At 44.3% G+C, this 23,318-nt stretch overlaps 3 protein-coding genes across 3 annotated transcripts; 2 read left to right on the forward strand and 1 right to left on the reverse strand.

The window, feature by feature from the left end:
- Window positions 1-1,603: 1,603 nt before the first annotated feature.
- On the forward strand, window positions 1,604-6,051 carry CGCA056_v007737 (uncharacterized protein; the record flags this gene model as incomplete). Its single annotated transcript, XM_037322985.1, has 6 exons — window positions 1,604-2,067; window positions 2,584-2,657; window positions 2,930-3,048; window positions 3,322-3,627; window positions 5,326-5,523; window positions 5,704-6,051. The coding sequence occupies 6 exons, from the start codon at window positions 1,604-1,606 to the stop codon at window positions 6,049-6,051; spliced, it is 1,509 nt and encodes a 502-aa protein (XP_037178255.1).
- An 11,434-nt stretch (window positions 6,052-17,485) lies between these two features.
- OPT2-0 (Oligopeptide transporter 2) lies at window positions 17,486-20,433 on the forward strand (the record flags this gene model as incomplete). The annotated part of the gene is made up of 13 exons (XM_037322986.1): window positions 17,486-17,805; window positions 17,860-18,065; window positions 18,115-18,188; window positions 18,237-18,273; window positions 18,323-18,447; window positions 18,504-18,752; window positions 18,808-18,925; window positions 18,973-19,073; window positions 19,141-19,256; window positions 19,307-19,342; window positions 19,392-19,588; window positions 19,644-19,753; window positions 19,807-20,433. The coding sequence occupies 13 exons, from the start codon at window positions 17,486-17,488 to the stop codon at window positions 20,431-20,433; spliced, it is 2,316 nt and encodes a 771-aa protein (XP_037177626.1).
- Window positions 20,434-20,779: 346 nt separating this feature from the next.
- Window positions 20,780-22,423, reverse strand: CGCA056_v007739 (Heterokaryon incompatibility protein 6, OR allele; the record flags this gene model as incomplete). The annotated part of the gene is made up of 1 exon (XM_037322987.1): window positions 20,780-22,423. The coding sequence occupies one exon, from the start codon at window positions 22,421-22,423 to the stop codon at window positions 20,780-20,782; it is 1,644 nt and encodes a 547-aa protein (XP_037177627.1).
- Between the last annotated feature and the right edge of the window lie 895 nt (window positions 22,424-23,318).

Raw genomic sequence — 23,318 nt, forward strand, 5'->3', positions numbered from 1 at the left:
CATACCCCACTTACATTGCGTCTTGATAACGCCATTAGATAATGCATGCCTTATTCGTTGCGGCAAGATCCCTCCGCATCCCATGCTATTCCCGCGGTTTGCTCGGTACCTGGGGGTCCTAGCGGCACAGGCTAACGTTAAAGACCCCTACTCACATAGGGGGGGAAAAAACCCCTTACCACTAAAAAAAACCCTTACCACCTAAAACACTAAAAATAGTTAATTTAATACCTCGCTATTATAATCACTAACTTTATATATTAATTAACTACTTATAACTGTATTATATAATTATAAAAATATAATAGTTATAATCGTCTTAATATATATAATTTAACAGTATATTCAAAGTAACTATATAGCTATTTGTAACTTTATAATTATTATATCTTTACTTATAAACTTATTTTAAGTATAATTACTTTGAGTTTAATTTTAAACCGCTATAAATGTTATTTCTATTTATAACTATACTTTTTAAGCCTTCTAAATATTAACTTTCTCTATAATAGTATAATATCTTAACTTACGCCTTATTATTAATATACATATAGTTAGCGCTAGTAGTAGAGGTAGGGTAAGTAGTTTAAGCTTATTAATAATATTATTATTAACTTTATTATTAACGTTAAAGTTAACTATTAATTTTAACGCTATATTATTAATAACATTTTTAATAAGATCATTAGCTTTGATAAAAACGTTTAAGTTAAGTATAAGGTTAGCAAATACTTCTACTATATCTAATAATAATTAATTAATATCTAATTAATTTAGAAGCTTTACTATATATTTTATATAATTAAATATATCCTTTAATAGTAGCTTAAAGTTAAAATTAATCATATTAACTATAACATACTTTACTAGTCAGCCGCATATATCAGTCAGCTGCACACTTTTCCTCATCTTTTAAACATCATATAAGTTTTTACAACCAGAACGTAGAAAATCAATTAGCTCTCATTAGCATCTGATTCACTAGATGATTCTATATCTGTAGAACATGTTCGCGCATTATGGCCTGTCTTGCCGCACACACTGCAACGCTATTAAGCTGACCAACCCTTCTTCGACAGACCCCTATCTTCACCTTCTTGAGGCGCTGGATGTTTCCCTTTGCCCTTTTCTTCTAGGATAACCTAAGATTCTGCTATACTAAGTGCTCCTCTAAGCTAGATATATATCTTTTTCGCTCTCTAGCGCTTAGCAAGCGCTATATTAGCATCTGTCACGGGCTAGAGCCCGGATTGATATCTCCGGCTTTGCCGGAGCAATTACTGAGATCCGGCTCCGTTGGACCCACTACTCTGCCGCGTTACACCGCCTAACCCGGTCTGCTTCACCGCTGTTAGGTGCCTACTCTTGTAAAGTCCTTTCTTCCTTCTTCAGCTGAGAATAGTCAATCGACGGCACCTCTACGTTGAACAAGCCTAGGGGCCAGCCCCTTATATATTCTCAGCTCAACAACAAAAGACGCTATACGAAACCTCACGAGAGCGATACGACTGATTCGCTAGAGGGTAGCGTAACGAGAAGACGCTATACGGAACCTCACGAGTGCGACACAATAGATTCGCCTGAGGGTAGCGCAAACGACGCGATGACTGCAGAGATTAACCGCAGGGTTAACGAAGCAGTCAACGCAAGCATACGTCCTCTTCAGGACCAGATGACGCAGCTCTTGACAGCTCTGAACGGGCTTATGTCAACAGATAGAGCGACCCCTACGCCGCTTACGAGCAGCGTACCCACACCGTCCACCGCCGATACAACTATACAGGCAATAAGCGACGGTATAACAATAGCAACGGAAGGGCGAAAGAAGCCCCTGCTAAACCCCCCGAAGTTCACGGGAAGGCGTAAGGACTACGCAGCATGGGCCCAGCAGATGCGCGATAAGATAGAGCTAGATGCAAGGTATATTAGCAGTAATGCTGATATCTGGTACTTTATCAACTCCTGCCTTGATAGCGGGCCACAGCAGGTTGTAGCTACCTTCTACGCAGCAGGAGGTCCAGGTGGGCAGAAGGACTCTGTCGAATTCCTGAAGTACCTTGACCGGACGTATAAAGACCTAAATATAGATCTACAGGCAGCAACCACGCTACGAACCCTTCGCCAGCAAGACGATCAGTCTCTATCCTCCTTTCTACCCTAGTTTAAGCGAACACTAGCTGAGGCTGGTGGCGCCAACTAGGCAGATAAAGCTAAGATAGCCTTCCTTAAAGGGGCTCTTAGTACTCATCTTAAGAGGGGTCTGATCTATATTAAACTTCCTAAGGATGACTACCACAGATAGCTTCTCAAAGTTCAGGATTTCGCTATTAAGCTTAAAAGCCTACCTCAGCAGGCGCATAAGGGTACCCCACCTTATTCGAAAGCACCACAACCTAGCCAACAAGACGCAGACGGAGATATGGCGATGTCTGGCGTTAGCCGCGCTAAGGGCAAGGAGAGGGCAAGGCCACGTCGCCGACGTAGCAGCTCCTCCTCATCTGAAGACCTGCAACAACCAAAGAAGGATAGTCGCCGTTGTTATAACTGTAACCAGATCAGCCATATCGCTGTATAGTGCCCTAGGCGGAAGCCTCTCAGCCCTACGAAGGCTAAGAAGGTCAAAAAGGTCAAGAAGGACCCTAAGCCTGAAGGAAGCAGTAATGATAGTGCTACAGAGGAGCCAGGAAGTTCTGAGGCTGAAGAAAGCTTGGGAAAAGAGTAACTCTAACGCAAAGTTGGGCGTTAGAGGCAAAGCCTAGTGATATCACAGAATGGAAGCAGTTTAAGCATCGCATGAGCGGCAAGTCAGCAGTGATCACTACCTGCATATATAAGGGCACTTAAGCAGACGCCTTAGTAGATACTAGGTGCAACCTATACGCCCTTATCGACCACAACCTTGCCTGTAAGCTCCGCCTGCTAATAGTAGATCGCTCTGAGCAGGTACTAGGCAGCTTCAGCGACATTATAGGCGCTACGAAAGCAACAGGCGTAGTTGTCTTTAACCTCGAGCTGTGCGGTTATGATGAGAAGATCTTTGCGTATACTGTACGTGGCCTTAGCGACGACCTATTCTTAGGGAAACCCTGGATAGAGAGGAACCGTATATTATATGATGCTGCTGCCCAGCGTATACGGCATAGGAGGGGTGGTGTAGACTTACGTCTGAAAGGCGAGGGAGAGCCAGAGCGAGTGCGCCAGATCAGGGCTGCCCGCCTCCTCCTAGGAGCCCCTTTTGCAACGCTCTATAGGAGGGCATGACAACGAACCAAAGGAACTGCAGGATATAAAGTTCGAGCGATCAGCTTAGCAGATATACAGAAGGCTCTTACGAGGAAGACTGAGAAGGCAGACCTAAAGGCCCTCCTTCCACCAGCTGTACTAGCTGAGTTCCAAGAGCTATTCCAACCTGACGAAGCTGCTAACCTTCCTCCGCATCGCCCTGGAGTCAACCACACGATCCCTATCAAACAGGAGAGCAACGGCAACGAGGCTGCACTACCATGGGGGCCGCTCTACAGCATGTCACGAGAAGAGCTTCTCATCCTCCGTAAGACCCTGAGAGACCTACTAGATAAAGGCTTTATCTGCGCTAGTAGCTCAGAAGCATCAGCCCTAGTACTGTTTGTATGCAAACCAGATGGAGGGATATGTTTTTGTGTTGACTACCGCGCCCTTAACGAACTTATAAGGCGCGACTGATACCCTCTTCCTTTGATTCGAGAGACGCTACGGACTGTCAGCGCTACTAAGTGGTTCACTAAGCTAGACGTAGTAGCAGCGTTCCATAAGATCCAAATCGCAGAGGGAGAGGAGTATAAGACAGCCTTCCGAACAAGATATAGGCTATTTGAGTGGCTTGTCGTTCCCTTTAGGCTTACGGGAGCCCCTGCTACGTTTCAGCGATATATCAATAGCGTACTTTAGGAGTACCTAGACGACTTTGCGACAGCATATATGGACGACGTCCTGATCTACTCAAATAGCTTAAGGTAAGACCACGAAGCAAAGGTTAAGCTAGTACTATGTAAGCTTGCTGCTGCAGGGTTACGTCTAGACCCCCATAAGTGCGCGTTCTCTGTTAAGACAGTCAAGTACCTAGGGTTTATCATCACTGCAGGTGTGGGTATCTCTTGCGACCCTGAGAAACTGAAAGCAATTAAGGAATAGGCTGCGCCAAGAACGGTTAAGGGAGTCCGAAGCTTCCTAGGATTTGCAAACTACTACTGAATCTTCATCCCAGCGTACTCAGAGATCGCTGGACCCCTAATAGCTCTTACAAAGAAGGGTGTCCTCTTCTGCTGGGGTAAGGAATAAGAAGCAGCGTTCCAGGAGCTTAAGAGGATCTTTGCAGCTAAGCCTGTTCTACACCAACTCAACCCTGAGCGTACAACCTATGTTGAGGCTGACTGCTCAGGCTTCGCCCTTAGAGGAGTACTATCACAAGAAGATAAGCACGGAAGACGTCATGCAGTAGCATACCACTTGCAGCGGCTTAACGCTGCCCAGTTCAACTATCTGATATATGACAAGGAGATGCTAGCTATTATGAGCTGCCTATAAGAATGGAGAGCAGAGCTACAGAATGTCGGCTACTTTAGGATCCTATCAGACCATAAGAACCTAAAGTACTTTATGACGAAGCAGAAGCTTACAGAACAGCAAAGCTGATAGGCAGAGGAACTATCTCAGTACAACTTCGAGATATAGTACCGGCCAGGAAGTGAAGCAGTAGTGCCAGACGCACTCTCTAGACGCGAACAAGACGTACCTACGTCTCTAGAGGACGAGCGCAAACAAGGCCAGATTCTCCAGCTTCTTCCCGAAGTAGCCCTTACCTCAACGCGTACACGACGCGTAGAGGCAGCCCCATCAGTGCTTATGTTCACCGACGATAAGGAACTACAGCAACTCTGGGACCAGACCCAAGGGTAAGACCAAGTCTACCAGCAGGCATATAATGCTGTGAAATAACGAGAAAGAAGCTTCCCTCCTAGCCTCAAGCTAAAGGTCCAGATTGCTGAGTGTGAGATCGATAATAGTAACCAACTACTATTCAGAGACTGGATCTAGGTACTAGGTAGTGAAGACCTAGATAGCAAGGCGAACACACTACATACTTATATCATTCAAAGCAGCTATAACTCAGTACTTAGTGGACACCTTAGTAGAGATAATACCCTCGCGTTAGTCAGTAGGCGCTTCTACTAGCCTGGCCAGTCACAGCTAGTACGACGCTTCTGCTGCAATTGCGATGGCTGCAGGCGAAGCCACATCTGGAGAGAGCATCGAAAAGGACTTCTGAAACCTCTACTAATACTGCAGCGTATACGAAGCGACCTCGCTATGGATTTTATTACCAACCTTCCCCTTACGGATAAGGGTGAGGGATACCTTTGGGTAATTATCGACCGGCTAGGAAAAGGTGTAACCCTTGAAGCTATAGAAAGTATGGAAGCTGAAGCCTGCGCTGAACGATTCCTAAGCTGCCACTTCCGCTTCCACGGCGTCCCTACTTCAATTGTGAGCGACAGAGGAAGCAACTGGACGAGCTGCTTCTGGCGGCAATTCTGCAAGCTTTTAGGAATAGAACAGCAGCTCAGTACTGCCTATCACCCACAGACTGATAGCAGCCCAGAAAGGATAAACCAAGAGATCCAGGCCTACCTACGCAATTATATTACCTACTCGCAGAAGGATTAGGCGAATAACCTCCCAGCAGCCCAACTAGCGCTCTGCAGCCGCGATAGCAGCGCTATAGGCATGAGCAGCTTCTTCTTAGAACACAGATACCACCCAGAGCCTGTCCGGGTTCAAGAGACAGACCCAGAAGACCATGAGGGCCCTCGTGAGGACCTAGCACGCAAGTTAGTAACAAGGCTCCAGGACGTGATGGATATAGCACGGTCGACCCTTGCCTCAACGCAGCAACGCTATGAGGAGCTGGCTAATAGGAAGCGCCAGCCTACGGAGAGACTAGAAGCAGGCGACAAAGTCTGGCTTCATATAGGCCACTACAGGTCCCCTAGGCTATGCAAGAAACTGGATTAGTTGCACCATAAGTATACCGTTACAAAGGTTATCTCACCATACGTAGTAGAGCTTAACGTGCCAACAGCTATATACCCACGCTTCCACGTGGATACCCTGAAGCGTGCAGGTAACAACCCTTTACCTGGGCAAACGCTAGATGACGAGCAGCCGCCACCAATTATAGATGACGAAGGCGAGGAGACCTGGAATGTAGAGAGTATCGACGCCGCTACCTGGAAGCGTCGAGGGCGCGGGCGACGCCGCGAAGTTCTGGTTAAGTGGGAAGGATACGCAGAGAGGACCTGGGAGCCTATTGAGACGCTCCAGGGGACAGAAGCATTAGAGGCTTATGAACGCCGTTATGGCTCCGCGATGGAGCATGATGGAGACCCAGCCTTAGGGCCGCGGGCACGCCGCCGGAGGGGAGCGGGGGGGTAATGTCACGGGCTAGAGCCCGGATTGATATCTCCGGCTTTGCCGGAGCAATTACCGAGATCCAGCTCCGTTGGACCCACTACTCTGCCGCGTTACACCGCCTAACCCGGTCTGCTTCACCGCTGTTAGGTGCCTACTCTTGTAAAGTCCTTTCTTCCTTCTTCAGCTGAGAATAGTCAATCGACAGCACCTCTACGTTGAACAAGCCTAGGGGCCAGCCCCTTACAGCATCCTGAAGTATGCGCACCTAATCTGTTAAAATTATAATTAAGTGCGCTATTACCTATGCACCCTTTACTAGCTGGTTAACTGCCTTAATTATTAGTGTTAGAAAGCTTCCCTAATAAGCTAAGATCTAAGTTTTAATAAAGTTTAATTATAAAAGCGTTTTATATTAGTTAGAGGGTGTTTATAACTATTAGGCTAATAGTGTTAAAGGATTAGTTATAAAAGGTGTAGGCATCTATATATATATATTAAGTTTCCTAATTATATAATTTAGGTCTTATAGTAAAATACTAGCTCTATAGAAGGTGGATTTAATGTTTTTATTTATAAAGATCTTATTATAAGCCTTATAGAAGGTAATAAAGAACTCAGACTTTATAATATAGTTAATAGAGGATTTAGTAAATAAGTTAATTTTATCCCTATATATATGTTTTAAAGGTGAGTATAGCGTAATATCTAATAGCTGGAGTAAGTGAGATAAATATAAAAGTATACTAATAGTAATAATATTATTCTGCTTATAGTTGTCACAGGCTAGAGCCCGGATTGATATCTCCGGCTTCGCCGGAGCAGTTACTGAGATCCAGCTCCGTTGGACCTACTATTCTGCCGCAGTACGCCGCCTAACCCAGCCTGCTTCACCGCTGTTAGGTGCCTACTCTTGTAAAGTCCTTTCTTCCTTCCTCAGCTTAGAATAGTTAATCGACAGCACCTCTATGTTGAACAAGCCTAGGGGCCAGCCCCTTACAATAGTATTTATTAAATTCAGCTGATAAATAGCTCTTATATCTATTAATTATAAGCATCTAATAGACACCTTTTATATAAGCCTAAGTATACTTTTTGAAATGCTTAATTTAGTCTAGGCTAGTTTTATTATTAGTCTATCTATTAATAGTTAGTTTAATCACTTAGTTGCTTAGAAAGCCTGATTCTATTAACTAGTTAGCAAAGTGATAAGATCTTCAAATAATCATAAAAGGTGGGATGCACTATGCCCTTAAATTAATATACTTAATAACTGTTAGCACAGGTATAAGCGTATTCAGGGGCGTGGTATATGCGCCTGTATAGTATAAGTGTTACGGTCAGCTATCCGACAGTAGGGTCTGCTAACAGAAGCTGGGGATTAATACGTTCTAACAGTACACTGGGTCGTGGTCGTAGGTCGTAGTTCGTAGGCTGTAGTAGATTGGGTCTTCAGAGGCTAAGGTGATCAGTCTTAGACTTAACAAGTGATTCGCAGTGAAGGTAAGCTGAGAGTATCTGTGAGGATGAATACTAAGTTGATTGCTGAAGAGCTATGGAAGTCTGACTATAAGCTGGGCTTAAGGTTATACTATATATAAGTTCTGAACAGTACCCTTTACTTAATCACTGATCCTTCACCAGGTACCAGTAAGCGCTTATTGACTGTTGGTGAGCGCTCAGTAACTTCGACTGAGCGCTCAGTGATCCACACTGCCTGCTCAGTCTTATCTTATCATCATGTGACTTATATTATAGTTCTTCCGTCTCCGAGTGAGTCCCTATTGTTCCTATGATCCTGCAGTATAAATATCCTATCCTAGCCGCCCGACGCCTGAGTGGGTTGTTCAGCTGTTATCCTTATTTATAGGTCGTAACATCAGGTCCCCTCTCCAAAGGTCTTATCCTTAAGGCTTAACATAAGTAGGTCGTTAGTCCTAGGTTGGGGATCTATCAATTATGCTTCCTGATTTACCTATAATGCTGACACTATATCAGGTTGCGTTCCTGAAAATCCTGCGATTTCTACTCTTTGTCGTTATCGTCGTTCCCTCAACATTACAGAGAACAGGTTCGAAGTTATGCCTTGTCGTCGCTGTCGGTCTAAGGGGTTGCGCTATAAAATGCTGCCTAGCTCCTTAGTTTGCAGAGAGTGTGTCGCTGTAAGTGGCACTCGTCGTTCGTGTAATGCTTCCGACGATGCGATCTGTTAATATTCGTGTAGTCCCTGAGGCCTGTTGTGTTTTGTTCATGCTAACTTATGTGTAGTGGAACGTTTGATAGTTAAATCTCAGCGTTTGGACGATGAGGAGGAAGAAACTGAGGAACTGTTTCAAAAGAGAATAGAGGTGCTGCAAAAGGCGCAGGCTGAAGTGAATAAGGCGCTTGCGAAACTGGATTATATCCGCAAGGCTAAGCGAATAGTGTTCAAAAAGGGTCGCAAGGAGACTTCAGTGGTAGCTGAAGAGGAGGGGGCAGCAAATCCTTCCCCTGTTGAGTCTTCCTTAGTTCTTGAGGCGCGGTTGGTGGGCGCTTTTGGTGCGATAGACCTGGATACCATCCTTAGCGATTAGAACCCAGGCACTCCAAACTTCTTATTGGAGGCATCTTAGTTGATTTCTGGTGTTCCTAGGCGGATAAATAGTTTTCCTTGTTGCGGCCGATCTACTTCAGTAGGTGGTTTGGTGAAGCGATATAGGTGCTTGATTTGCTTATATCTGGCGTTCTTCTGGACTAGTACAGCAGGTGTTAGTGTGGCTTCTCGTTCTTAATATTATTGCCAGTAGATCGTAAGTTCTTCTGCTGCGTTAGTGATGTTTTTAGCTGGTTCCTATATGTTGTCTTTATATCTATATCCTTTCTATTTAACGAGGTATTAATACCCTTCTGGTTCTTTGAGGTGGTTGATAATCCGTTCGACTTCGTACTCTGGTTCGTTATCTTCGACGATAATAATATCGTTTGTCTGTGATCCACTTAGTGCTGGTTCGAGGAGTGAGATATAGAATACTGGGTGACACTTCATAGTTTCTAGGAGTCCTAGTTTGTAGTTGACTGGTGAGATTACTCATGATATTTTGAAAGGTCTGAGTTTTTTATAGTTGAGTTTATCGTTTGGTCGCTTTGTTTTGATGTTTCGCCATATAAGATAGGCGCTATCTCCCTCTTTTAAGGTTGGTCCCTTAATCCTTTGTTTGTTGCTGAATTTTGTCATTCTTTGTCGTATGAATTTGAGTTCTTTGCGTGCGTTTTCTTGGATATCCTTGATTTAGCGTATTGAGGCGACAGCTTTTACTGCAGCTGGGCCTGTTTAGGGTTCTCTATAGGCGGTTGGTTCGAATCCATAGTTGAGGTAGAAGGGGGATTCCTTGGTACTTTCTCCTACTGCGCTGTTGTAGGCAAACTAGGCTATTAGTAGCAATACAACCTAATTATCTTAGTTATAGTTAACGTAGGCGCAGAGGTATATTTCGAGGATTTAGTTGATTCGTTCTGTTTGTCCGTCAGTCTGCAGGTGGAATGCAGTAGATATTGATTGTTTGATGCTGAGTTATGATATAATTGACTTCCAGAATTTAGAAGTGAAGATCTTATCTCTGTCTGATATAATCTCTCTGGGCGTTCTGTGGTTGGCGATAATATACTTAAGAAATATGTAGGCATATTCTTCAGCGTTACTTACTTCTTTATATAGGATGAAATAGGCGTACTTCGTGAGTCGGTCCATAATAATAAGAACGCTGTCAAAGTGTGTTCCTATAAGAGGTTCTCAAGACTTCGGTAGCTTGACGATGAAGTCGAGGGATATGGATTGCCAGGCGGTTTGCAGCACAGGCAAGGGTTGTAGCATACCATAAGGTTGATATCAAGCAGGTTTGCTTTTGAGGCAAACCTCATAATTCTTAATTGCTTTTGCCACTCTTTCTCTAGTGACTTTTTCTCTATATTGTTGTCGTAGTTATTTCTAGGTTTTTATAATTCCTTAGTGACCATATGCAGGGCGAGCGTGAAACTCCATAATTGCTTCGTCGTCTAGTTCGCTAGGTGGGCTAGTACTAGATCGTCCAGCTATTATCAAGAGTTTGGTTGCTAGCACTAGGTCTCCGTTGTTATTTCCTTTGAGAATCATCTGGGTTTCTTCAGGTATTAGGACGTTATAGTCTGGTCGTCAGCTGAGAGCGTCAGCTCTGCTATTATCTGATCCTTTGCAGTGGATGATTTGGAAGTTGAATTCTGATAGGAATTCTAACTATCTAATTTGTTGTTTATTCAACACTTTTGAAGTCGTGAAGTGTGAAAGGTTCTTATGGTCTGAATACATAAGTACTTCATATGTGGTTCCTGAGAGCTTAGGTCTCTATTCCTTGAAGGCTTCAATAATTGCCATGAGTTCCTTATCGTGGATCTGATAGTTGAGTTTGGGTCTGTGGAGCTTGCGAGAGAAGAAGGCGCACAGATGTAGTCGTCCTTCTGAGTCTCGTTAAGATAGTTGCGCTCCTATCGCATAGTCGGATGCGTTAGGTTCTACTTCGAACTGTTTTGTTAGGTCTGGAATGCTTAAGACGGGCTCGCTGGCGATGAGGTCCTTGATCTTCTGGAATGCTGTTCGTTATGGTTCTTCCCATATAAAGGGTGTGTCTTTGCGGCTGAGGCTTATGAGAGCTGCGTTGATCTTGCCATAGTCTTTGATGAATTTGCAGTAGAAGTTGATAAAACCTAGAAATCCTTAGACTTCCTTGAGGTTGTTAGGTACCAGCTATTCCTTGATAGCTTTGACTTTGTTTTCTGACATACAGACTTTTCCAGGGGTGATAGTGAATCCGAGGTATTCCACCTTCTGTGTGTGGAATTCGCTTTTCTTAGGTTCAACTAATAGCTTTGCTTCTTAGAGGGCTTATAAGACGTGGTGTACGTCCTCCTTATGTTTTTCAAGTGTTGATGAGAAGATGAGGATGTTGTCGAGATAGACTACTACGCAGATATCGACGTATTTGCGTAAGACTTAGTTGATCATATTTTGGAATGTTGCAGGGGCGTTAGTGAGGCCGAAGGGCATGACGAGGTACTCGAAATGTCCTTTTCAGGTTCTGAAAGCGGTTTTCTATTCTTCTCCTTGCTTCATCCTGATCAGGTTATAGGCTCCTTTGAGGTTGAGGGCTGTGAACCAGTTGGCTCTGTGAAGGAGTCGTCTCATCTTGTCGATAAGTGGCAGTAGGTAGCAGTTCTTAATCGTTATTTCGTTTAGCATGCGGTAGTCAACGCATAATTATAGTTTTCTGTTCTTCTTAGGTATGAATAGGATTAGGCTTCCTGCTGGTGATGTTGAGGGTCTGATATATCCCTTCTTAAGATTTTCTTCAAGGTATTTGTCTAGGGCTTCTATTTCTGTCTGGTTGAGTCTGTAGATTTTATTGAAGCGTGGTTCCTTCCCTTTTTTGAGGGGTATTTCGTGGTTGAAACTGGTGTGTTTGGGCAGTCTGGTTTCTAATTCGGCTGCAAAGAGTTTCTTATACACTCTATATTCTTCTGGGATAGACAGAAGTAGATCGTTCTTCTGTTTGAGATCTATCGTTATCAGTGGTTATGATATGGCTTCTTTTGCCTTGAGGTAACAGAGGTATCGTTTTGCTGTTCCTTGTCGTATTGATTTGTTTGAGGCCTGATTCTGACAGGGCTGCTCAGGGACTGAATCATCATGGTCCCAATGGAGTTAGCCTTTGCTCCAATCTATCCGTGGGTTGCTTGTTTATAGCCAGGGTAGTCCTAGCACTATGTCGTATATTCCTAGATCGGCAATGTCGAATTGGATTCTTTCTTTTCGATTCAGGTAGCTCATCTTGAGGGGCGCAGTCTTATTGTAGATAGTACCTCCTTCATACTTGAATTCTTCTCCTTCTGCCGTGTGTAACTGATAGGGTTGTTCTTTTCCTCCCCATCGTATTTCTAGCCTATTGATGGCTCGGGGGGTAATGAAGTTTGCTTCGGCTCCGCTGTCGATCAGCGTAAGTGTTATCTGCTGATTAATAGTAACTTTGAGTTTGATATTACCCTTATGTCCTTATGATATTTGATGAATAGATCTTATATTTATTGCCTGTTGTGATCTGTCGTCAGTAGGTAAGTCTAGTTTTTTAACTGCTCTGGTTATCCTAGGTAGGTGATTTGCTTTCCTTCTCGTCATGCTTTTGCGAGGCTGCTTTTGCAGATCCTAACCTGTGGGGGTCTAGGTCTATTCTTTGCAATTCTCTATGCTTATGCCTTTTCTTAGTAGTAAACTTAGTATTCATCTTATTAGTATTCGTCCTATTTCATACTGTCGTTATATTAACATCTCATAGGGAACTGAGGACTAGGTCTGAAGACTGTAAGGTTGTCTTTAAACAGTACTATAGTCCATCTGATCATAACAGAGGTTAAGTAGATCTTATGGATAGGTTTGTCGTCATGTCTTCTGGGGTAGAACTGGTAATTATGCTTTTCTCCTATATGTTCCTTGCACTTATCGTAGAAGCACTAGGGCCAGAAGAGGGTTCAGTGAAGCTGGTGGTTGCTTCTCAGCGCAGGATGATCTTTCGTGTGTAGCTGAGGGGTGTAGCCTCGGTCTCGTTAGGCTGCTGAGGTGCTATAGAAGTGGCGTTATTGCTTGTCTTAAAGCATGTCGATTTCTTAGTATCTCAGAAGTTGCTTGATTCTTCCTTCCTGGTCGTTAGGTTCCTCTTTAGAGCTGGAGTCGTCCACACTGGGGGTGAACCTATAGGTCATCTCTGTCTGAGCGCGTTGTCGGGCAACGTCGCGAGGTTTATCTAAGTCATAAGAAGAGCTTTCTCCTTCTCCAAAAGTCCAGTTGTTAGTCATACTGAGGAGTTGTTATTCTATCAGAGGATTATGTTGGTGTTCTGGTTCTTCTTCTGATTCTTATTGTTGGTATAGTCTTACTTATCTTTCGTCTTCTTGCTGGATTAGCTCTATTTCCTTCTGGATTTGTTGTTCTTCGTGGTGGAGTTGTTAGCTAGTTATGCGGGGGGTGATTAGTTCTAATCGCTGAATTCATAGCATCTCGTTAAGTTGTTCAACTGGTTTTCTAGCCGCTTTGCTGTTGCTGGAATGCATTATTGCCAGGGTCCTAGGGCGAGCGTCTGGGATGGTTATATTATAACCAGACCGTCCAGGGTTGCTGTCCCTTAGGTAGTGTCCTGACATTTCTTTGTCTTCGAGGTGAATTTAGCAGTTGTCGTCGTAGCATCTGGTCTACGATTAGGATGCATATAGGGCTTTTGCAATTATGTTGACTTATTAAGGTCGTTCTGCCACTGGTCTCCAGGGGAGCTTCTTAGGCTGTCTGCAGTCTTTGGCGATATAGCCTTGCTTGTTGCAGTTATAGCACTTAGGGTTCCAAGGTTTTTTGTTGTTAGGTTTGGTCATCATGCTGAGATCTATAGGTCTGCTGTGTTGTCTATAGGCGGTGCTCTGGCGGGTGTTATTCCAGTTGTTGCAGGGTCTGTTGTCGTTCTGCTAGCTGTTAAACTTCTGTTGAGGCTGCTATTAGTACTTACGTCCTGAATTCAGGTTTTGTCGTTTCTCTCCTCGTTCCTTTCGTCGTTTATAGAGGCGGTTGTCAACCTTAATAGCATGTTTGATATAGGCGAGGAAGCTAGGAGGTGTCTCCAGTTTGGCTATTTCGTCTTAACATTATCCTTGAGTCCTTGATAAAAGGTAAAAACTTTGCTTTCGTCAGTTATGTGGAGTCTTGCAGCTAATCGCCTAAACTCTGCGGCATAGAGTGTAGCTGACTTAGTTTGTCGTAGGTGGGATAGGTCTCGCTCGGCCTGTCTTCGTTTATCGGGGTTAAGGAAGAGAGATTCTAGGGCCTTGATATAGCCTGTGAAGCTGAAGAAGATGTCCTTAACTTCTTAGCTGTATTTTTCGACAGGGTTGTTAAGCTATTCCTGTTGAAGGGGTTTGAACCAGGCAAGGGCTTATCCCTAAAGGAAGGTGGCTGCGTATATAACGCGTTTGGTGTCGTTCTGGAAGGTGTTTATATAGAAGGCCTGGTAGGTTCGAACTTATACCAGGTGTCCTTTGAGTTATCCTAGGGTCCTATCGAAAGTGGAAGGCGTGTTAAGCTTGAGGCGTTCTCATCCTTCAACTGGGGCGGATATAACGTTAGCAGCAGCTCAGAGGGTGGCGACTTCTTTCTCTAGATCCTGGTTCTTGCGGGCTTATTCCTGGAGTTCGCTAAGGGCTGTAGCGTTCTGGTTGAATATTTCGCGCATTGCCTTAAAGTTGCTGTCAGTCTTGTTAAGCTAGCGCTTAAGTTCTTCAGTGTCGTCCTCGCTGTCTGAGTCGTCCTTTATCTTCTGGTCCCCTAGTTCCTAGGCTAGGTTTTAGGTGGCTCATCCTCCTGAAGTGGACGAGGATCCTAGGGTAGGCGACTTAACAGAGGCGCGGGAAGACATTATCGTTCGTTACTGTTAGTAGGAATCAATAGTCAACTTACTGAACAGGAGCAATCAAAGTGTTACAGTCAGCTATCTGACAGTAGGGTCTGCTAACAGAAGCTAGGGATTAATACGTTCTAACAGTACACTAGGTTGTGGTCGTAGGTTGTAGTTCGTAGGCTGTAGTAGATCGGGTCTTCAGAGGCTAAGGTGATTAGTCTTAGACTTAACAAGTGATTCGCAGTAAAGGTAAGCTGAGAGTATCTGTGAGGATGAATACTAAGTTGATTGCTGAAGAGCTATAGAAGTCTGACTATAAGCTAGGCTCAGGGTTATACTATATATAAGTTCTGAACAGTACCCTTTACTCTATCACTGATCCTTCACTAGGTACCAGTGAGCGCTTATTGACTGTTGGTGAGCGCTCAGTAACTTCGACTGAGCGCTCAGTGATCCACACTGCCTGCTCAGTCTTATCTTATCATCACGTGACTTGTATCATAGTTCTTCCGTCTCTGAGTGAGTCCCTGTTGTTCCCGTGATCCTGCAGTACAAATGTCCTGTCCTAGCCGCCCGACGCCCGAGTGGGTCGTTCAGCTGTTATCCTTGTTTACGGGTCGTAACAATAAGGTTATAGATGTGGTAATGTTATGATAAAAGGTAATAATTCTGATCATTTATGAGCATTTAATTGAATAGATAAGAATAAGGGAACAGATGTATTGTGATGAGTCTGGTTGTTGTTGTTCGCAGGTTGCATCCTCTAGTAGGGAAAAGTGAGGGGAAAGATAACCTGAAACGTAACCTGCTAAACTGCTAATTACATAAGGTGCTTACGTAACTATACCTATTACATAATCAATATTATAGTTATAAGTTATAATAAATCAAGTATTTTTATATAAGGTTTTATACCTTAAACTTTGTTAGTTTATTTTATATAGAATATTAAAGTAAGATTAGCGTTATTATTATTCTCATATTATTATTATTATTATTATAAAAGAATGTTATATTTTATCAATAAGAACTCAGAATTTATATCTACTATTTAAATAGTAATTTTTAAATATTTTATAAATAAAACTTCTCTTATTAATAGTATACTACTTTTAAATAGATAGCTAGAGTAAATAAATAAATTAAATAGTTAAAATTATAATTTATTTCTATATTTCGAAATTCCCTAATATTTTATGTATCAAGATATTACTCTCTTTATAGTATAATTTTAATAATACTTTTATTATAATAATTAGCTACTTATTAAATAAAGTTATTCTAAGATTTTGTAAGGGGCTGGCCCCTAGGCTTATTCAACATAGAGGTGCTGTCGATTAACTATTCTAAGCTGAAGAAGGAAGAAAGGACTTTACAAGAGTAGGCACCTAACAGCGGTGAAGCAGGCTGGGTTAGGCGGCGTACTGCGGCAGAATAGTAGGTCCAACGGAGCTGGATCTTAGTAACTGCTCCGGCGAAGCTGGAGATATCAATCCGGGCTCTAGCCTGTGACACTTTATTATCATAAACACTAATATACTTCTTACTAAGTATAGTTATATTTATATATATTTAACTAATTAATAAGTTAGTAAGAAAGATAATAGAATAATTCTAAAAGAATATAATAAAGATAGAATAGAAAATAAGAGAAGAATATATTTATATATAGTTTAGAAGAATAGTTAGAATAATTATCTCTAAAAGAGAGGTATATATTATAAACCTTTCTATTTAGGTTAGCTAGGTATATAAATAATTATATACCTATAGGGACTCTTAACATATTAGATATAAAGTCTAAACCTTATAAGTATAAGAAAGTATTCTTCTTAAACTATAGAATATAAGACCTAAGGATTAATTATATTTACGTTCTTATTGTTATTATTCACTTTGTTTACACGCAGTTTTAGCTACCCTTATTATAGCCTCTAGCTAGTAGGAAGACTGTAACATTTTTTTTATTAAACGTAATAAAGTTAGTATCTTTTTTAGTATAGTAGAGCTAGTACTTTAAATGTTAATATTTTCACTTTATTATTAATAAACTGCTTTTTAGTTTTTAAATACTCTATATATACCTCTAAATATTATTTTTTAGCTTTTCTTTTTACATAGATATATTAACGTTTAATCTCTATTTATATAGCTTTAAAGTAAGGGGTTTTCCCCCCCCCTACGTGAGTAGGGGGCGTTTTGCGCTGACGTAGGCTGACTAACGCCCCCGGGTAGATTGTGAGGTAAATAGCCGACGCGAGAAAGACTAATATGAGCCTCGAGGTCGGGGCGAGTGCGACGCAGAATGTCGCTCGTCTGACATTCCCAGCAAGCCGTTCCGGGGTTCTTCGTGGAATTGAACGTTGACCAATGATTTCCTTGTCATTTCCCCTGCCATAAGATGATAACCTATTCCCATCTTGAAGAAGAAACTGCATTATCGGGGTGGCAACACAGCTCCTTTCACAGCACATCACGAAGATCCGCAATTGCATGCTGTTCGTGCCCGGAAAACCTGTGGTTAGTTTCTTTATATTGAATGCAATGGCGTCCTTCCCAAGTGTTTGCTCTCTTCGCGTGCATTTTGCAATAACGCAGCCATGTCACAATTACGGGATGAGAAGGCTACGCTGAACGATTCCAAAGCCCCTAGTGTGGCTGTTGATCCTGTGCTTGATACAACGGAGAAGCTCTTTCTCGGTGGGCTAGATGACAGTCCAGACGGAACAAAGCGGGGATCGACTGATGATTCGGAGCCGGAATATGACTTTAAATCCGAAGAGTTCGCAAATATTCCAGAGCTTGTTCGGACCGTCGTGGGCTTCGAAGATGACCCGTCCTTGTCCGTCATAACCTTTCGATCCGTTCTACTCTCGACCGTCTTTTGTACGATTGGCAGCACTGTTTCTCAACTCTCATAGTAAGATTACGTCTCGATACCACTGATCTAGCATGGAAACTGAATAATGAGTAGCTTCCGAACAACTATTGCGCCGTTCCCAGTCTTCTTCGTAATCTTGGCATCAGCCCCTCTTGGAAGGCTACTTGCCAGAATACTGCCAGCTTATACCGTGCCATTGGGCCGATTTTCTTTCTCCCTGAACCCTGGGCCATTTTCTATCAAAGAGCATGCAATCATTGGGATTGCGGCAAATGCTGGCAGTCAAGGCCAGTGGGCAAGTAAGTGCAGCCCACCCCCTTAGCTATTACTTGAACTGACCTGACCCAGCTTACCTTCCCACGAATGCAGCTTTATACTACGGCATCACAATAAATCCAGCCATAGCTTTGTTCTTCGGATGGGTCAGTTCCATCAGCCTATTTGCGTGTCCCACTAGCTGATCTTGGTAGGGTGCATCGCTTCTCGGATTTGCCTTCGCAGCAATGGGTAAGGCTCTAGAACTTAGCCTCAAAGAGAACCTTCTAACTCCACCAAGTTCGAAAGATTTTGATTGATGATCCGGAGTTCATCTTCCCACTTTCTCTGCAGCAAGTCACGCTCTACAGAAGCATGCAAGGCAAAAGCGAGCTTCACAAAAGCGTTTCTCAGAAGCAGATGAAGGTAAACAACTTGTCCCCCGTACATCCTGGAAATGGCTGACGTTTTTTTTTTTTTAGGTTTTCTGGTGGATTTTGCTGGGGACATTTGTCTGGCAGTTCCTACCTGAGTATATATTCCCCTTCGTTGCCGCACTTGCGCCTCTTTGCTGGTTCGCTAGCCGCAACCATGTGGTCAACTTTCTCGCTGCTGGCAGAGGAGGTGTCGGACTTCTCAACATCACACTCAACTGGTCCAACATCACATCTACGGTCATCACCTACCCTTACAGTGTTCAGGTTACCATCTTCGTTGGTTTTGTTATTACGGTAAGCCAAAGTTCTCTATCTTGGCTTCCCGATACTAAGAGAAACATTTCACTAGACTTGGATCTTGATCCCGGTTGCGTACTTCGGGAACCTATGGGGTTCCCCTACGTATAACATCATGTCCAATGGCGTATTCCAGAAGAATGGATCAGATTATCCATTTGAGTCTTTGAGTAATAATGATCTATCCCAACTGGTTATTCATGACTAATTAGCCCAGTCTACACTGACTCGAGCGGGAACCAACATGTCAATGAGACAAGATACCACGAAGTTGGCCTTGCCTACTCAGGCGCCCAATACACGTGGGAGATTTTCATGGTAGGTGGAACACATCAAAATCAACAACTGGGCACGGATATCCAATTTCTCATGCTATTCCGTGCAGTGGTATGCATCATACATCTCCTCGTTTGTCTGGTGTGGCTTGTTTTTGGGTCCCAAGATTTTCAAGATATGGAAAGCCAGGAAGGATAGAGGAGAATACTACCAGGATCGTTTGAGGTAAGCAATCACCTAATATGCTAGGGTAAGATTGTTTCTGACTCGAACAGCCGCATCATCCAACAATATCCCGGTCTCACTTTATGGTAAGCTCCATTGGAGATTCGAACCGCGCAATACTCTGACTTGTTCTAGGGAATGGGGTCTTCTCACAGCGATACCCGTTGGAATCCTGCTCATCATTGTCGCCACAAAGTCAATCTGGATGCCCACCTGGACCTACTTCGTCGCACTGGGATTTGGTGCTGCAGCCATGTTACCTATGAGTTTGGTCTACGCCATGTCGGGTTATTCGATTAAGGTTGGCTTTTTTAATGAGCTCATCTATGGCTGTAAGTGCCTAACTTCTATCTGTAATGGCCAGTTGAAGCTGATAATCGTCTTCAGATATGATCGACGCCCGTGGATCATCTCGCCATCCACTTGGTCAGCTCGCTTACCGCATCATATCCGGCAACGTTTGGTATGATGCTCGAATTGTTCTTGAGGACCAAAAGGTAAGGCGTGAGCTCATTCCTCGGCATATGAAGCAAGACTCACGAGAACGCAGATTGGCCACTATCTCCATCTGCCCCCTAGGGACGTGATTGGCATCCAAATCATCGCAAACATGCTCGCTCTTCCAATCAATTACGGCGTCATGCGATGGGTCATCGCCTCAAAGTTCGACTACGTCAGTGGCCGCGTCCCCGATCCTGCGGGGCAGTGGACGGGACAAGAGTTCAAGAGCTACAACACAGCTGGTATTCAATACGCCCTGGTCGGTCCAAAGAAACTCTTCGCATCATCTTTCTTCAAGCCAGTTTTATATGGGTTCCCCGCAGGAGCAGTAGCTCCCATAATTATCTGGCTCCTCCACAAGAAGTTTCCTAAAGCAAGATTTGATCTTTGGAACTCAACCATCTTCTTTGCCAGCGCCGCCACCTTCCACGGAAATCTCAGCACCGGACCTTTCACGACTTTCCTGGTTGGAACGTTCTTCAACTTCTATCTGTACCGGTACAGACGCAAGTTTTGGAACAAGTGGGCTTACATCAGTGGCGCCGCATTGGACACTGGGTTTAATGCCAATCTACTATTTATCTTCATTTTTCTCGGAACGACGGGAGCTGTGATGGTGAATTGGTGGGGTAATAATGCAGACAATATTGAACGCTGCTTCGCCTTAAAGAAGTAGAGAGGTTAGCTTCACACAAAGCCTACCTAACTGCTTACCAACAGGTTGAAGACGTCACTGAGGTCAAGATTGACGGTGTTGAACATACCCATAGGATTATTAGTACGTCACATGAAAGTAGACAGTATGAGATTTACCATTGAGTGCAGCGAAATCATCTCAACATCGCAAAATCGATATTTCATCTAGTAACCGCCTATTTTTTCTTGTCGTAAGCGACTACTTTTCCTGTGGCTAGACTCTACCTTACCGTTGTCGTCGTTGTTACTTCTCGGCGTCGTCGCCGCCACTGTCGCTGCTATCGTCTTAATGGGAGGAAAGAAGGAAAATTAGGCGGTCTCTTCATCTATATGATTTGAATCTCGACCAATTGTTTCTCCCCGTTGTCCAACCACCCTCTTGCTTCGCCACGCATGAGACCTTCCACGAAACACTGACCAATCACCCGCCAACCATTGCCTTGTTGCCGCATAATGATAGGTGCGGAGCAGCCTTTGATCACGAAGATCGAGTCCCCTTTCCTGAGTGCTTTCAGTGTAGCCGTCCCGAAGAGTCCTCTCTCGGTAGTAAATACAGGATATACGATGCCCACATGCTTATCCAAGGATTCTACGAACGCCTTAGGATTCTTGCACATCCCCACATCCTCAACACGGGGAAAGAAACGCTTGAAATCGCAACCCCATGGTCTCCAATGGGCGGCAACCTGCTTTCGGAACTGATTCAAGTCGTTCAAGTTGGCGTGGTTCAGGACTGGGCCCCAGCCGCGCTCCTTCATTACGATGATATTCGGATCGTTGCTATCCAAGCTGTCGAGCCATGGAATGTCAAGGACCGTTGTTCCCGTATGGCAATCGTAGATCGCTGCTCGATGTAGGGTTTTGATGATCGCCTCTTTCGCGTTTTGTGGCAATTTCGTGCAAGCTGGCTGGACAGCATCTTCCAAGACTGAAAGTCCTCCACTTGCCCATCCTAAATGAGGTGCCGTTCCGTCCACCACGTCAACTTGGAATCCTTTCGCCACTAGTACCCTCCCGTCATTCTCCAATCTGAATTCTGCTTCTTGACCCCAGCTAGCATCGCAGTCAGTGCCCCAGAGATAGGGATCCCACGCAGAAGTCAGGTCAGGTACCCAAGACGGAAGTTCCAGATCAGAGTCTGTTGTACCAGTAAGGATGATGTCGAAAGACTTGAAGCCGGAAACAAGTGCTCTAGCAAAGTCACAGAACACCTCGGATACATCTTTTGTATAATCTGGCTCGACGTGTTTCGTCACATACTCGGGTATCATCCCCATCAAGCCGTAAAGCCGGTCTCGCAGGTCAAGTGAGCCAGCGAGACGTCCAACCATTAGGAGTAGCCCCAGATCGTCTTGGTCCTTTCTCTTCTCTTCTGAAGTCTGCGCACGACCACGACGGACGCGCTCTTGATTGGCTTCGACCAACTCAACGAGCTTAAGCACCCGCCACACCTTCTCTCGAGCCCTTACGGCACCACGCATGTTGGTTGCGCGCTGCAGGAAGTTCTTCAACGGGATTAATCCCATGCGGAACGTCCCAAAGAGAATTGAGGGATTAAACGGCCCAAGGCACTTTTCTTGGATAACCCACACTCGGGTCCAATATTGTGCGCTAACGACAATGTCAATGGAATTCCTAATGGTCTCCTTCTTTATCGGATTGGCGAGCACTTTCTCAAGTACCTCAGAAGCTGTTTGATCGTCTTTGCACTTGACGATGCACTCATGCAGCAGTGCAATATCGTGGATGGCGTCGTCTGGAACCTTGCCGAGCCAGATCGATACGATCAGAGCCTTGCCGTAAATCATGCGCATTCGCTTGACTTGACGATTGCGCTCAGCCAAGTCTTTCTGATTGATGCAAATGGCATCGACCCAAATCTTCAAGCCACCAACATAATCCGGATCCGAAGACAAGGCCCTCAGCGCCGCCTCAAGATTCTGGCCCACGAGAATGACTCGACCATCCATGATGATGGGCACTTTGACAGTCTGATTACCCCAAGCATAACTGAGTGCTCCGTAGTCGCCCCATGCGAAGCGATGGTACCTCTGATGCGACCGGTCTCGTTCAGCCGGCGAGCTTGCCCTCGTGGGGCTCAATGAGCGATATCGCTCGTTCGAAAATCGACGCCAGCCCTCATCGCTATTGCGCCTGGACAGTGGTCTTATTGAAGAGTTTGATTCAAACAGGCGGTAGTCTGATAGATGAGCGTCGAGAGAGACGTGCTGCAGCGTACAGTGAACAAGACCATGCCATTCCGGAGGCTCGTCCCGTAACTTGGCGAGTGGTGGTAGTTCAAGTGTCTGTAAGTTGAGAACGCGAATCTCGTTGCGGCTTTCGTTGAGTGGAGAGTAAGGGAAATTCGCCACGTCGGTCCGTTGATGTGATGCCATGGTAACGTTAGCGAGGAAAACCTGAATTTTGGAAGAAATTCCAGAGAAGTGGCTCAGATAATCCGGTGCGGCACATGAGGTATTTAGCCTTGGCGTATGTTGCACGAAGATGCGGCATGGGGACGGGTACGGTACTTCATCGATTCAGCCCAGCTGACGCTGCCTACAGATAACCGGGGGTTTGGCACAGCCCCCAATCGAACATGAGGGGCTGGCCAGGGTCACCATTGGTTCTTCGCCAAAGTCCTAACACAGATCGGTTTTGAGTCCGCAGCTTTTTACACTTGGGTTGGGAGAGGTGTGCTCACCATCCTCGCACGATTAAGGCCAATTTTCCACGCCGCGATACAAGGAATACGGCGCATTCGCTTTTGAATGTTGATAGTTTGAAACATAACTCACCAAACTGCTCCTTCTTTCAAGATACTGCCTGTTGAACTTCACCTAGCGCTCGACAATTGACTTGCCT

The sequence above is a fragment of the Colletotrichum aenigma genome (genome assembly GCF_013390185.1).
Source record: "Colletotrichum aenigma strain Cg56 chromosome Unknown KSG_Cg56_contig05, whole genome shotgun sequence".
Lineage (NCBI taxonomy): Eukaryota > Fungi > Ascomycota > Sordariomycetes > Glomerellales > Glomerellaceae > Colletotrichum > Colletotrichum aenigma.